General features: G+C 42.7%; 1 protein-coding gene across 3 annotated transcripts in view; it reads left to right on the top strand.

The window, feature by feature from the left end:
• Positions 1-16,821, top strand: part of KNTC1 (kinetochore associated 1) — a 736,750-nt gene that overhangs the window by 546,978 nt on the left and 172,951 nt on the right. For all 3 annotated transcript variants that reach the window (XM_063964446.1, XM_063964444.1, XM_063964445.1), the window contains 3 exons: positions 6,023-6,081; positions 6,574-6,790; positions 6,918-6,991. In XM_063964446.1, the coding sequence (XP_063820516.1) occupies positions 6,023-6,081; positions 6,574-6,790; positions 6,918-6,991 (350 nt within the window). The remainder of the gene's footprint in view (positions 1-6,022; positions 6,082-6,573; positions 6,791-6,917; positions 6,992-16,821) is intronic.

Below are 16,821 nucleotides of genomic sequence, written 5' to 3'. Positions count from 1 at the left end.
AGGTATTGAGAATAATAAGAAAGCGAGGTGTAAACACAATTCTCGTGGTTCCGGATTGGCCAAGAAGAGCGTGGTACCCGGAACTTCAAGAGATGATCTCAGAGGACCCGTGGTCTCTGCCGCTCAGACAAGACCTGCTACAGCAGGGGCCCTGTCTGTTCCAAGACTTACCGCGGCTGCGTTTGTTGGCATGGCGGTTGAACGCCGGATCCTGAAGGAAAAAGGCATTCCGGAGGAAGTCATTCCTACGCTTATTAAAGCTAGGAAAGAGGTTACAGCAAATCATTATCACCGCATATGGCGGAAGTATGTTGCATGGTGTGAGGCCGAAAAGGCCCCAACAGAGGAATTTCAACTAGGTCGTTTTCTGCATTTCCTGCAAGCAGGAGTTAATATGGTTTTATATATATACAGTATCCAAACAAAGATGGATTTAATTATAGTGTTTTACACCTTCTAATTGGAGATATAGATACCATTTATATATACCAAGAAAACCAAAGCTTGTTCCCCACACAATAAGTGTCTGGAGTGGGCAAATTATTTCTTTAATTCCCCCTATACTCTTTTGCCCACAATATATATGTGTAATATTAAAAGTATAAAAATGTTGGAGTGTTCTTCCAAACCAGATAAGCACTTGAATTACTGCTTAAACTTGATTTCTTTTTTTCTCTTTGTGATTTAACATATGGGCAGACACTTACTTTAGTGTTCTCACCCGCAGTCATAAAAAGGTATCTTTTTCCACAGCACCGGATTTCTCAATAACGGTATATGTAAAAGCAAACGAGACTTACATTTAAATTCTGTCCCGCGTGCACCAAAAGGTTTCTTTAAAACTCCTCTCCTCCCGAGCAATACAGGAAACCCATGGGTCCAACGATAAAACGATTTATTAGACAGACATGTAAAAAAAATCCTGGTTTGCTGTGCAAGTTACTGATAGAATGGTGAATGGGGCGCGCTTCACCCGATCTCCGTACGTGCTGCAGATCACGATCGGTGTCGGTGGAATCCTGATGTTAGATGTCACTCACGCTCTCCCCGCAGTGATTTCCACAGCTTCCAGGGACGACGGCCTCAACGCGTTTCAGATAATTCTTTATCCTTTTTCAAGAGTTGCCGTCCTAGCCATCCTTTCTGGTATATATTCTATAGAGTCCCTGGTCATCTGACTCAGATTGTCCAATGATGAAAGACCTACACCCGGCTTCTTCAATCATTAATCAAGCACGCTAGTTTAACATAAGGGCATCTATACTGATGGCTATAAAAACCTTCATACAATGATTTATACAATACTTAAAAAATGTTAAAATTAATTGTATACAATATTCATAAAATTTATCTAACTGGATTATCCAACAATACATGAAACAATTAATTAATTAAAGCTGATTACACCCACAAAAACCCTTCTAAGTTGTCAGAAGCCGGGGTTTTTTTGCGAACAGACAAGAAAAGAAAACAAAAAAAACAAGTATCAGATATTTCATCATAGACAACATCCCTTCCCCAATAATACCATTAATTTAAAGGAACCATTTAGATTCAAATTCGATATTTAATCCATTCGGTGTTAAAGTTCTCATGTCATAAATAGTGCGCATTTCAAGTTTTGCTAACGCTGCTTCTACATCTTTAGTGCGCCAGTTACATTTCCCTATTTTTATACCACAAAATGATTTTAGTTCTTTAATTTCACATCTATGTTTTTCCTTGAAATGTACCGACACACTATGATTCTCAAACCCTTTTCTAATATTTCTAACATGTTCCGACAAGCGTTCCTTTAACATTCTACCTGTGCGTCCAATATATTGAATTCCACAGTTACTCTCCAAAAGGTATATAATATTTTTACTATTACATGAAATAAAGTCCCTAATTGGGTATTCAATATTTGTAATATTGGATTTGTAACTGATCACCTTGTTTGGGGTTTTACAATTTTTGCACATTTGGCATTGCCCACATCTGTAGAAGCCCTTAGAGGTAATTCTAGTGGTCATTTTTTGTATAGGCAGGGCACTTTTCACCAATTTTGACCGTAGATTTTCTGCCCTTTTATATATAAATTTCGGGCGGTCTGTAATATATTTTTTCAGAAGGGGGTCTCTCATGAGGATCCCCCAGTGTTTTTTTATAATTTTTTCCACTTGATGGTACTGTGAAGAGTAGGATGTAATAAATAAAACCTCTTTATTTTGGCTACAATTATTTTTCCTTTTATTAGGGCCATTTAATAAACTATGCCTATTCATCTTAGAGCATTTTTGTCTGGCCTCTCTGATTGTCTCCAATTCAAAACCTTTACTACGGAATTGTTCTTCCATAATATTAGCCTGTTCTTCATAGGTTTCCAAATTAGAGCAATTCCTTCTGAGTCTCTGAAATTGACTGCTAGGTATACTTCTAATCCAATTAGCATGATGATTGCTATTGGAATCAATATATGAGTTACAGTCAGTCGGTTTAGAGTAATTCTTAGTGCCCAATTTGTCACCTTCCGGAAAGACTGTTAGGTCCAAAAAATTTATTTCTGTTTTACTTATAACAAATGTTAATTCAATATGTCTATCGTTAAAATTCAAAAACGAACAGAACTCTTGTAGGGCTGTCTCCGTACCCCCCCATATGAACATGATGTCATCCACATACTGGAACCAGGACACAAGGCTGGCACCCCATTGGTGTCCTGCCCACACACATAGGTCCTCCCAATGTGCCATAAAAAGATTAGCATAGCTGGGTGCCAGCCTTGTGCCCATCGCAGTTCCGGAGGTCTGTAAGAAAAAATCTCCCTCATACCAAAAAAAAATTATTATTCAAAATGAAGGAGATACCTTCCATAATGAATTCTTGTTCCTTATTATTAACCTGATGTTTATTTAAATGATATTTTATTGCCTCCAATCCTAATGTGTGCTGAATAGCCGTGTATAATGAGGTGACGTCAGCCGTCACCAATATATAGTGTGGTAACCATGTTATTTCCTCCAATTTTTTAATTACAGTAATGGTATCTTTAATGTAAGATTTTGTAAGATGTACCATAGGTTGAATTTTATGGTCAAGGTAACAGGAAAGGTTCGATGTAATTGAATTAACTCCTGCCACAATTGGGCGGCCTGGTGGGTTATCCTTATTTTTATGTATTTTGGGCAACATATATATCACTGGGACAGCTGGTTTGTCCAGTAATATAAAGCCTGATTCCTCCTCTGTGAGAACTTCCACAGTGGTATATAATGCCAAAAAAACTTCAAGTTTCTTCTGGATATTATTTGTGGGATCTCCCCGTAATTTCTTATAGGTGTCCTTATTAGCTAACTGTCTTAGGACCTCTTGATGGTAATCATCCCGATTAAGGATAACCACTCCCCCCCCCCTTATCGGCCGGTTTAATGATGATTTCAGTATTCTTTTTAAGGGTATTGATAGCCATTCTTTCCCCTCTTGTTAAATTAGGGGTTCTTTTTGAAGTAAATTTAGTGCGGCAAAGATCTTCTTTCACTAAGGATTCGAATGCTTCCACGAAGCATCCTTTTTTATGTTTGGGGAAAAATTTGGATTTTTTACGAAATACTTTTATATTTAAATCCGGTTGTGGGATATCAGAGTGGTCTTAATCTTCAAAAAAACGTTTAAGAGATAATTTTCTGATGAATCTTTCTAAATCAATAAATGTTTCAAATTCATCCGTTTTATTTGATGGGGCGAATTTTAAGCCCTTCTCCAATAAAGACTGTTCATCCTTAGTGAGTATATATTTACTCAGATTGAAGATTCGGGTTTTACCAGAATCTTCCTGATTAATACTGTATGTACTTCCTTATGATCTTGAATACCCAAATCTTTTACTGTGGGGGATTCGTTTAGTTTTTTTAAACGTGACTTTGTATGTTTACCTGCTCTACAACCTCTCTTCTTTCTTTGACTTTTCTGGGATTTTATGTGTGCTGTTTTTTTCTCCGATCCCTGTCTAAAAAAGATCCCGTGGGTTGTGGTGATCCCTTTCTATATCTCGATGTCCTGTCCCTGTCTTGATAGTTCCTTTCTCTATCTTCACTGATATTACCTCCTATATTAGAATCTTCTGGGTAATTTTGTATCTTTCTATACCTGGATCTATTATCATAATCTCTCTTTTGGTATTGTTCTTTTACTGGGATTCTTAGGCTATTCCTAGTTTGATATGGAGACCTTTCTTGGTATATATAAATGGTATCTATATCTCCAATTAGAAGGTGTAAAACACTATAATTAAATCCATCTTTGTTTGGATACTGTATATATATAAAACCATTTGGTATAGCGCAGGTAACCTGAACTGTTCCTATTTCATATGTTTGTACCGGGTATGGTGTAACCCGATCAGGTAACCAGCTGCACTAATTGGGAGTGCAGATCAGCACAACTTTCTTGTATAGAGGAGTTAATATGGGCCTAAAACTAGGCTCCATTAAAGTACAGATCTCGGCTCTGTCGATTTTCTTTCAAAAAGAACTAGCTTCAGTACCTGAAGTTAAAACATTTGTGAAAGGAGTGCTGCATATTCAGCCCCCATTTGTGCCTCCTGTGGCACCTTGGGATCTCAACGTGATGTTGAGTTTCTTAAAATCACATTGGTTTGAGCCACTAAAAACCGTGGATCTGAAATATCTCACGTGGAAAGTGGTCATGTTATTGGCTTTGGCTTCAGCCAGGCGTGTATCAGAATTGGTGGCTTTATCATGTAAAAGCCCTTATATGATTTTCCATATGGATAGGGCAGAATTGAGGACTCGTCCCCAATTTCTCCCAAAGGTGGTGTCAGCGTTTCACCTGAACCAGCCTATTGTGGTGCCTGCGGCTACTAGGAACTTGGACGACTCCAAGTTGCTAGACGTTGTCAGGGCCCTGAAAATATATGTTTCCAGGACGGCTGGAGTCAGAAAATCTGACTCGCTGTTTATCCTGTATGCACCCAACAAGCTGGGTGCTCCTGCTTCTAAGCAGACTATTGCTCGCTGTTTGTAGTACAATTCAGCTTGCTCATTCTGTGGCAGGCCTGCCACAGCCAAAATCTGTAAATGCCCATTCCACTAGGAAGGTGGGCTCATCTTGGGGGCGGCTGCCCGAGGGGTCTCGGCTTTACAACTTTGCCGAGCAGCTACTTGGTCAGGGGCAAACACGTTTGCAAAATTCTACAAATTTGATACCCTGGCTGAGGAGGACCTGGAGTTCTCTCATTCGGTGCTGCAGAGTCATCCGCACTCTCCCGCCCGTTTGGGAGCTTTGGTATAATCCCCATGGTCCTTTCGGAGTTCCCAGCATCCACTAGGACGTTAGAGAAAATAAGAATTTACTCACCGGTAATTCTATTTCTCGTAGTCCGTAGTGGATGCTGGGCGCCCATCCCAAGTGCGGTTTATCTGCAATACTTGTACATAGTTATTGTTAACTAAATCGGGTTATTGTTGAGCCTTCTGTTGAGAGGCTCAGTTGTTTCATACTGTTAACTGGGATTCATATCACGAGTTGTACGGTGTGATTGGTGTGGCTGGTATGAGTCTTACCCGGGATTCAAAATCCTTCCTTATTGTGTACGCTCGTCCGGGCACAGTGTCCTAACTGAGGCTTGGAGGAGGGTCATAGTGGGAGGAGCCAGTGCACACCAGGTAGTCCTAAATCTTTCTAGAATGCCCAGCCTCCTTCGGAGCCCGCTATTCCCCATGGTCCTTTTGGAGTTCCCAGCATCCACTACGGACTACGAGAAATAGAATTACCGGTGAGTAAATTCTTATTTTCTCAATCGGACCTGCATTGTAGGTTTTGTTCAATGTGCCATCTGGTGGCAAAGACAAATATTGTATTTTAAAAACCAAACTTCATAAAATACATTTCCTGAACGGCCCAGAAAGAGAAATTAATAATGTAATCATCTGGTGTTAGACGATAATTCTGTGCATGCTTTCACAGTATCGGCTATTGATCATTTTGATCACATATGTTCTCATCCTGCAATGTATTTCAGCTGCTGAACTGAGTCAGGAGTCCTTTCCAACACTGCTTCTCATTTCCAAACTCATGAAGGTGACAGACGTTTATTATTTTCTCTGTTTAGATCAAATTTAATGTGCTATAAATCTGATCTTATATATGTACGGATGCATGTTATCTTTGAGTGCGCTAGATGTTCTTTGTGCTCCCTGTGACTTGTAGACTTATATATATTAAAAAAAAAAAAAAAAAGTCTGTGTCAGATCACGCTAGGGGGAACAGTTTTTACTGTGCTTCCTTGTATGTATCATATTAGAACAAGTAAAATATTCAGCCTTTGAGGCTTAAAGCATGTTTTTCAGATTGAGTATCTATAGTACAGATTTAAAAGCATTCACGGGTCTCTCTTTTTGTTTAAAGTGTTAGTCTCCGAGTGCCTTCTTATTTTCTGTATGTAGCACCTGCAGCAAGTTACCAGCTTTACTATATTGAGTGCTGGATTATTGGATTGCTCTCTCTCTCTTTCGCTCTCTCTGTCTAATGTTTGTGTGTGACATGTCTAAAACCGTTATTATCCATACTTAGGTTTCACTGGACACTTTATATATGACTGCAGTGAAGCATGTTTTTGAAAAAAGTTTACGACCCAAAGTGCTGAAAATGAAAACCAATGACTGCTCATCTCTCAATAACAAGGAAACTGCTAAGACTGTGCTCTCTATTCAGTCATACCTTCAGTCTATCAGTAACCCAGAGTGGGCAGCAGCCATTGCTCACAGGATTGCACAAGAGCTTCCAACAGGTAACTTAGCCTTTGGTAGCTTTGTTTGGCTAGGTCCTTCTGAGATTTTACTATTCTTTGTTTATATTACTTCTCTCTTCATGATGATTTTTGATGAAAATATAAAACTATCATTGATTTCTTCTAGGACCTGATAAAATTCATGCACTAAGGTTTTGTCTTCATTTGGCTGAAAAGTGGAAAAAGAACATATCTCCAAAGGTAAATATGACCGGATCTCGTGTATGTATGCTAATAGGAATAAGTATTTAATTCCGTAACTATGGCTACACAAAGTTTTTAACATCCCCGAAAATGTGAAGATGTGTTTGGTACCCACTGAAATCATAATATTCATGAATTCCTTAAATACAGCTCTCGAGGTGCTGTTTGTTAAATGTCAATGTGCTGTGCAATTCTACATTTGTAACAGGTAAGTCCCTGTTCCTTTACAGAGATTTCCATACAAGGTCTGAAAGGCAAAGTTAAATGCAATATAAGCCATTATTTACATGGATAAATAGCTAGATATACAGTAGATGTGTCCTCATTCACGCCAAACAGCCCCTCTTGGCTCTCCATGTGAGAGTCTTCTAGCGCTGGGCGTCTTGTTTGCTTACATTTTGCTGAAAATGCGTTGAAGTTGCAATGCAAATCGACTAGAACGCACTAGGAGGCTGCGGATTAAATTGATATGACACATATATGATATATGTAGCAGCCGCAGCTATTTTCCAATACAAGTTTAGTTCTGCTCCGTATACAGTCACACACAATATACAAGTTTCATATATCAAATTGATCAGCAGTGTCTCCTTGTGCGTCCTAGTCACATTGCGTCACGTCTAAGACTCCTTTTCGGCACAAAATGATGCACGACATTAAGAGTAGCACAGAAAGCATTTCCAGTGAGTGAGTAAATAAATGCTATACGGTCAGCATAAATTGAAACGAAACAACAAACAGCCTGGCCCCTATTCATGGCAACTATCTCACTTACTTGCTGACTGGATCACTGCTCATCTTGAACGTCTGTCCTGTTGTTATTAAAGGCAAATTGTTATTAAAGCCAAACTTGTGTCGGTGACGTGACATTCTCACCGTACACCTCAACAAGATGGCAATTAATTTCAGCTGCTGATGTGCCCTTTAGACGCAGAAATCTGATCACACTACGCCACTCACTGATGTTGGGACAGTATGACAGATATGAGGCGTAGTCTAATGGGTGCGAGGGGAAGCAGTGGTCTACCTGCTCTGGCCTGGTGGGAAATTAGCATGAAATAGAACACATTACACACGTGAGAGGTCTTGAATGAAACCACAACATCCATGCCTTCCCTTCCCTTTTTGAGGAGTGCAGTCGTAAAAAATTGATGGTACATAAGGTGGTCAAAGATTTAATCGATAATGAAATGGACACTGGTATAACAAAATTAGACTAATCCTATTAGAATAGAACTGGGCTACTTCTATATTGAAGACCTTGTGCAAGGGGGAAAAAATCATTTTTTGTTTAGGCACCTCTGTAAGCTATCTGCTGCTTCATATTAGATTTGGCGCTCTTGCTATCTCAGGCCCTCACTGCAGGCTTCTTCTGACAGAATTGGGTTTAAGTCATGGCTAGCACATCTGCAGTGTACAGCCCGTGGGGAACACTATCCAATTGTGGCTGGAAGATAGAAACCCAAAAATGTAATAAAATTATATTGTCCTTCATATCCCTGACATATATTATGCAGCACTTTACAGGAACTGTGTTTCATTCACATTGATTCCTGCATTAGTGTCACTCTAAACTCTATACCGCACACATATACATAGTAGTATCAATGCTGTCCAAAGTCAGTTAACCTAATAGAATGTTTTTGTTTTATTGGGAGAAAATGGATCATGTCCTCAGTGGTGTGTACAGTATGTCAGGAGTGTACAATTTTTTTTCCTAAAATCTAGAAGCCAGTTTAAAAGTTTTGGGAGCCTGACCATCGGCATCAAGGAAAAATACATGAAAACTTGTATAGTAAAAGCAGACTTGCAAAAGAAAAAGAAAAACACGACACATACATTCTAACCAGTTTGTGGTGATTGCGCACACAAGCTTGCCTTCATTTGGGGATGACAAACCATTTGTGTACAGTTATATTGGGATCAAAATCATCAATAAATGGACCATTAATTTTGTCATCAGATAACCTTAAGCCTTCCTCTTGCAATGATGATTTGAGCTTCTGTGTGTTTTTTCTATGATTCATCAAACTGAATTACCGCTCACAAGTCACTGTTGAGGCTGGAAACACTGACTCAGTTTACAGTAATCTTTGCAAAGCTGGAAATTTTGTTACAGGTATTAGTGCTAACTTGAGAAGTTCACTTGGTATCATTCCCTTGCCAAGAAATGTAAGAAGAGGCGCAGAAACCACCTCTATCTGCTTTTCAGTTTAGTTTTTGGTTGTTTTTTTTTCAAAATGCTGCACTGGTTTTCATATATCTGAATAGCCATAACGTGTCCAGATACTTTTGTTGTCCTTGTGAGTGTAGTGAAAGCTGTACACCTTTTAATGTCTTGCATGCTCAGAAATCTATTTTAAGTACTTACCTGTATTTTCAAATACGTTTTTGTTTGGACAGATGATGCTGCAGCACTACTCATATGGTGCAACTGCACATATTGATGGTTTTTCTTTCTGAGAAATGTATCTTCTTATATCCCATGTGAAGATTTATGTAATTCCAGTAATGTGATGGTGTGTGTTTCATATGCATCTCGATCTTGCTCAGGAATTGCTCTTCCCTCTGAAACAAAACTAAAATATATTTGAGTAAGACGAGGCAGTTCCAGAGAGAGTGCAGCACGTGAACAAACTTGAGGGCTGGTTTGGGGAACGGGTCACTATTCTATGTAGACAAGCAAGATTGAGGAATTTGGGTGACAGTGGAAAGATGGTAAGCTGGAGCCCAAGATAGACGTGTGCTATCATAATTGTTGGCGCTCCACTATACTTGCGCGAAGCTGCAATGCAGCTGCTGAGAATTTTTTCCTGCCACCAATTTTGGAAGATATGTATGTGTACTATGGCCCTCATTCCGAGTTGATCGGTCGCAAGGCGAATTTAGCAGAGTTACACACGCTAAGCCGCCGCCTACTGGGAGTGAATCTTAGCTTCTTAAAATTGCGACCGATGTATTCGCAATATTGCGATTACTAACTACTTAGCAGTTTCAGAGTAGCTTCAGACTTACTCTGCCTGTGCGATCAGTTCAGTGCTTGTCGTTCCTGGTTGACGTCACAAACACACCCAGCGTTCGCCCAGGCACTCCCACCGTTTCTCCGGCCACTCCTGCGTTTTTTCCGGAAACGGTAGCGTTTTCAGCCACACGCCCCTGAAACGCCGTGTTTCCGCCCAGTAACACCCATTTCCTGTCAATCACATTACGATCGCCGGAGCGAAGAAAAAGCCGTGAGTAAAATTACTTTCTACATAGCAAAGTTACTTGGCGCAGTCGCAGTGCGAACATTGCGCATGCGTACTAAGCGGATTTTCATTGCGATGCGATGAAAAATACCGAGCGAACAACTCGGAATGAGGGCCTATATACAGACATGCCAAATTTGTTGGTATTCTTCCATGAAAAACAAAAGAACCCATGTTACTCACTAAAACAGGCCTCGCCAACCTCTTGCTCTCCAGCTGTTGTAAAACCCCAGCTTGCCGTGCCAAAGTTTGGCTGTTATGGAATGCTAGAACTCTTGCAGGGCATGCCGGGATGTGTAGTTTCACAACAGCTGGAGAGCCAGGCCTGCACTAAAATAACGTGGAAGTAGCTAAAGAATTTGTCATCGAGCATTGATCATTTAATATTTAATAGGGGATCAAGTCAAGATCTCTGCTTTCGGGATCCCGGCAGTCAAAATACCAACGCCGGTATCCCGACACTACTCAAAATGCCGACATCGGCGTCCCGAATTGGGTGACAAGACTTGCGCCGAAATCCCGAATGATCGTGCCCCTGCCGCTAGTAGAGGTAAACAGCGTGGGTGGTGAGGTTGGGGGTAGGAAGGAGGGGTTCAGTCCCAGAACCATTGTGTCAATATGCATTTTAGACAATTCAAGTTTGGTCTTTTTTATGTTTTTGCAAAAGTGGAATCCTCGGCTGTACTGCAGGGTGGACGCAATATGTCTGTGAACGACCTCATTCACGGACATTACAGGCTAGCAGTATATCAGCCGTTCAATTCAATGCAGTGTATACCCAGCTTTAGGAAAAAAGTGGAGCTGATAACATGCCTACTGTAAAACCAATTAAAATGTAAGGTTTTGGAATAGTCTTCACAGTCCCCAAACTTCAATGTTTAAGAAAATCGGTGAGGAGATATCAAACATTCACAATTTTTCTTTTTTTGTCTTGTCTTTATTTATTTTTCAATGTCCTTTTAATATGTGCAGAAATATTCTTAGGTTTTTACCACAGTGATCTACCGGTTGATCTTGGACACTCATAAGATAAATCGCAGTCAGCTGCTGTCTTCTGCAGAAGGTGTTGTGCAGCAGCCAATAAGAATTAGGGTGATTCTTGCTAGCTTGCTGTACTGAAGCTGTGGTGGTTTGTGTTGGTTGCCATGTGTGACAAGACTAGCCACTATGAATCTGGCTGATTCTTACTGTCTGAGACTGTCACATATAACAGCCTCTATTATGCCAGCATTACTGCTCGTTATTAGCTAGTAACATTGGTAGAGAGTGGATGCATTGTGATGGGCCCTACACACTTATAGATCTAACTGAACGATATGAAAGTTCTCCTTCATTAATGAACGAGAACTCGTTCATATCATTCAGTGTGTAGGCACCAACGATGAAGGATACGCGGGCCCGCGCTCGTTCATCGTTGGTGCCAGGTCGCTTATACTTGCATGCCAATATGTACAATCGTGTCCGTATTAGCATGCAGGGCTATGGGGCCGTGTGACGGGCGAGTGAAGAAACTTCACTCCCCCTGTCACTCTGAATCACTCCCCCACCCCCATCCCGCCGGATCGGCTGCCGGGCACCTCAGCAGCCAATCGCTAATGTGTAGGGCTCATTAGAGATAAAGCTCCAGAAGTTTTTTGTGCCATTTGGACATATATTGATACTTTATTACCATTAGGATGCCATTCAACTACCTGGTGGTTCCGGGGGCCATAAGTAAGCAGAACTGTATTGGTGTATTTTGGCATGTTATAGTACATTATCCAGCTACATAACAGCATGTAATGTGCCTTTACTGATTCTACAAATCGGCTATCTAAACCAATGAGCATTTTACAATACTGCTCTCAGATGTGGCTAACTAAATTGTGAACAGTCTTAGTAAGTTAAAGCAAGACATGCAGACTCATGCATCAACTTCACATTACCAGTAATGAGAAAAACACCCTTTAATTATGTTAAAATTGATGTAGTATGATTTGTTTATTATTTGACATTGTTGTTCATTTCATGCCCATACAGTCTGATAGTGTCACTTTGCTCTAAAATAGATGTCTACACTTCTTTTGAACAACTTCATGTTTTTTTTTAAATATTGTTATTTTATTTCTCTTACGTCCTAGAGGATGCTGTTAGGTTTTTTATTTTCAGGGAGCACTGCTGGCAACAGGCTCCCTGCATCGTGGGACTGTGGAGAGAGAAGCAGACCTACTTAAATGATAGGCTCTGCTTCTTAGGCTACTGGACACCATTAGCTCCAGAGGGAGTCGGAACGCAGGTCTCACCCCGCCGTTCGTCCCAGAGCCGCGCCGCCGTCCTCCTCGCAGAGCCGGAAGATAGAAGCCAGGTGGGTATAAGAAGAAAAGAAAAGAAGACTTCAAGGCGGCAGAAGACTTCAGATCTTCACTGAGGTAAGCGCGCATGTTTAAGGCGCAGTGAGTGTATACACATAGATTATATATATATATATATATATATATATATATATATATATAAAAAGCGCTATCTGGGTTTTATTCCAGTGTCAGTTGGCGCTGGGTGTGTGCTGGCATACTCTCTCTCTGTCTCTCCAAAGGGCCTTGTTGGGGAGATGTCCCCTTAAAGTTATATCCCTGTGTGTGTGGGGGTGTCGGTACGTGCGTGTCGGCATGTCTGAAGCGGAAGGCTCGTCCAAGGAGGAGGTGGAGCAGATGTGTGGTGTCTCCGTCGGCAACGCCAACTCATGATTGGATGGACATGTGGCATATGTTAAATGCAAGTGTGGCCTCATTACATAAGAGACTGGACAAAGCAGAGTCCAGGGAGAAAGCAGGGAGTCAATCCACAGATTGGACTGGGTCACAGGGCCCTTCTGGGTCTCAAAAACGTCCCCTATCCCAAATAGTAGACACTGGTACCGACACGGATTCTGACTCCAGTGTCGATTACGATGATGCAAAATTACACCCAAGGGTGGCAAAAAGTATTCAGTGTATGATTGTTACAATAAAAGATGTTTTGCATACCACTGATGACTCCTCTGTCCCTGACACGAGGGTGCGCATGTATAAGGAAAAGAAACCTGAGGTAACCTTTCCCCCATCCCATGAGCTTAACGAGTTATTTGAAAAAGCTTGGGAAACTCCAGATAAAAAACTGCAGATTCCCAAAAGGGTTCTTATGGCGTATCCTTTCCTTGCACAGGACAGGGTACGTTGGGAATCCTCTCCCAGGGTGGACAAGGCTTTAACACGCCTGTCCAAGAAGGTGGCGCTACCGTCTCCGGACACGGCAGCCCTCAAGGATCCTGCTGACCGCAGACAGGAGACTACTTTAAAGTCTATTTATGCGCATACAGGTGCTTTGCTCAGACCGGCAATAGCATCGGCATGGGTATGTAGCGCAGTTGCAGCATGGACAGATACCTTGTCAGCTGACCTTGATACCCTAGACAGGGATACCATTTTATTAACCTTAGCCCACATTAAAGACGCAGTCTTATATATGACGGACGCTAAAAGAGACGTTGGGCTGCTGGGTTCCAGAGCCAATGCCATGGCTATTTCTGCGAGGCGAGCTCTATGGACCTGCCAATGGACGGGTGATGCAGACTCAAAGAAGCATATGGAGGTTTTACCTTACAAGGGTGAAGTGTTTGGGGAGGGGCTTGCGGACCTGGTTTCCACAGCTACCGCGGGTAAATCTACCTTTTTACCTTTTGTTCCCCAGCAGCAAAAGAAAATTCCACAGTATCAGATGCCGTTCTTTCGGTCGCATAAGTCCAGAAGAGGGCGGGGCTCCTCCTTCCTTGCCAGAGGTAAGGGTAGAGGAAAGAGAACACCTGCTTTGGCTAGTTCCCAGGAGCAGAAGTCCTCCCCGGCTTCTACAAAATCCACCGCATGACGCTGGGGCTCCACTAAGGGAGTCCGCACCAGTGGGGTCACGCCTTCGACTTTTCAGCCAGATCTGAGTTCTTTCAGACGTGGATCCTTGGGTGATGGAGATTGTTTCCCAAGGCTACAAGCTGGAATTCGAAGAGGTGCCCCCTCGCCGATTTTTCAAGTCGGCCTTGCCAGCTTCACCCCCGGAGAGGGAAGTGGTGTTAGCTGCAATTCAAAAGCTGTGTCAACAGCAAGTGGTGGTCAAGGTTCCCCTGGTCCAACAGGGAAAAGGGTATTATTCAACCCTGTTTGTGGTCCCGAAGCCGGATGGTTCGGTCAGACCCTTTTTAAATCTAAAATCCCTAAACCTGTACTTGAAAAAGTTCAAATTCAAGATGGAATCGCTCCGAGCTGTAATATCCAGCCTGGAAGGGAGGGATTTTATGGTGTCACTAGACATAAAGGATGCCTACATTCATGTCCCCATATACCCCCCTCATCAGGAGTACCTGAGATTCGCTGTACAGGACTGTCATTACCAGTTTCAGACGTTGCCGTTTGGGCTTTCCACGGCCCCGAGGATTTTCACCAAGGTAATGGCGGAGATGATGGTGCTCCTGCGCAGGCAGGGAGTCACAATTATCCCATACTTGGACGATCTCCTGATAAAGGCGAGATCGAGAGATCAATTGCTGAAGAACGTGTCGCTCTCCCTGAAAGTGCTACAACAGCACGGTTGGATTCTCAATCTGCCAAAGTCACAATTGGTTCCAACGACTCGGCTATCATTTCTAGGCATGATTCTGGACACGGAACAAAAGAGGGTTTTTCTCCCATTGGAAAAAGCCCAGGATCTCCAGAACATGGTCAGAGACCTGCTAAAACCAAAAAGAGTGTCTGTTCATCAATGCACTCGAGTTCTGGGAAAAATGGTGGCAGCCTACGAGGCCATCCCCTTCGGCAGGTTTCATGCAAGGACTTTTCAGTGGGACCTTCTGGACAAGTGGTCCGGATCCCATCTACAAATACATCAGAAAATAACCCTGTACCCCAGGGCCAGGGTGTCTCTCCTGTGGTGGCTGCAGAGTGCTCACCTTCTAGAGGGTCGCAGGTTCGGCATTCAATACTGGGTTCTGGTGACCACGGACGCGAGCCTCCAAGGATGGGGAGCAGTCACACAAGGAAGAAATTTTCAGGGACTATGGTCAAGCCAGGAGGCTTGTCTACACATCAACATACTGGAATTGAGGGCCATATAAACCGGCCTACGACAAGCGGAGAATCTTCTTCGCGACCTACCGGTTCTGATTCAATCAGACAACGTCACAGCCGTGGCTCATGTAAACCGCCAAGGCGGGACAAGGAGCAGAGTGGCGATGGCGGAAGCCACCAGGATTCTTCGCTGGGCGGAAAATCACGTAAGCGCGCTGTCAGCTGTCTTCATTCCGGGAGTGGACAACTGGGAAGCAGACTTCCTCAGCAGACGCGATCTCCATCCAGGAGAGTGGGGGCTTCATCAAGAAGTTTTTGCAGAGATAACAAGTCTTTGGGAATTCCTCAAATAGACATGATGGCGTCATGCCTCAACAAGAAGCTTCGAAGGTATTGTGCCAGGTCACGGGACCCTCAGGCAGTAGCAGTAGACGCCCTAGCGTCACCATGGGTGTTTCAGTCGGTCTGTGATTTTCCTCCTCTTCCTCTCATCTCAAAAATATTGAGAATCATAAGACTAAGAAGAGTGCAGACAATACTCATTGTTCCAGATTGGCCTCGAAGCGCCTGGTACTCAGATCTTCAGAAAATGCTCACAGAAGATCCGTGGCCTCTTTCTCTCAGGGAGGACCTGTTACAGCAGGGGCCCTGTGTGTTCCAAGACTTACCGCGGTTACGTTTGACGGCATGGCGGTTGAACACCGAATCCTAGCTGGGAAAGGTATTCCGGAGGAAGTCATCCCTACTCTGATAAAGGCTAGGAAGGAGGTGACGGCGAAACATCATCACCGTATCTGGAGGAAGTATGTATCTTGGTGTGAAGCCAAGAATGCTCCTACGGAAGATTTCCATCTGGGCCGGTTTCTCCACTTTCTACAGACAGGAGTGGATATGGGCCTGATGTTAGGGCCAAAATCTGTACCTTAATGAGCCTATCTAAATTCTTTCAGAAGGAATTGGCTTCTCTCCCAGAAATTCAGACGTTTGTGAAGGGAGTGCTGCACATCCAGCCCCCCTTTGTGCCCCCAGTGCCACCGTGGGACCTTAACGTGGTGTTAAGTTTCCTGAAATCTCAATGGTTTGAGCCTCTTCAAACAGTTGGATTAAAATTTCTCACGTGGAAGGTGGTCATGTTATTGGCCATGGCATCTGCAAGGCGGGTGTCCGAATTGGCGGCCTTGTCCCACAAGAGCTCCTATTTGATTTTCCATGTGGATAGAGCGGAGTTGAGGACTCGTCCTCAATTTTTGCGTAAGGTGGTTTCTTTATTTCATATGAACCAACCTATTGTGGTGCCTGTGGCTACAGAGGACTGGGAGGACTCCAAGTCCCTGGATGTAGTCAGGGCCTTAAAGATTTATGTAGCCAGGACGGCTAGGGTTAGGAAAACAGAGGCTCTGTTTGTCCTGTATGCAGCCAACAAGATTGGCGCTCCTGCTTCTAAGCAGACTATTGCTCGCTGGATCTGTAACACGATTCAGCAGGCTCATTCTACGGCTGGTTTGCCGTT

The sequence above is a fragment of the Pseudophryne corroboree genome, chromosome 1, assembly GCF_028390025.1.
Source record: "Pseudophryne corroboree isolate aPseCor3 chromosome 1, aPseCor3.hap2, whole genome shotgun sequence".
Taxonomy (NCBI): domain Eukaryota; kingdom Metazoa; phylum Chordata; class Amphibia; order Anura; family Myobatrachidae; genus Pseudophryne; species Pseudophryne corroboree.
This window is presented reverse-complemented; position numbering and strand designations above follow the sequence as displayed.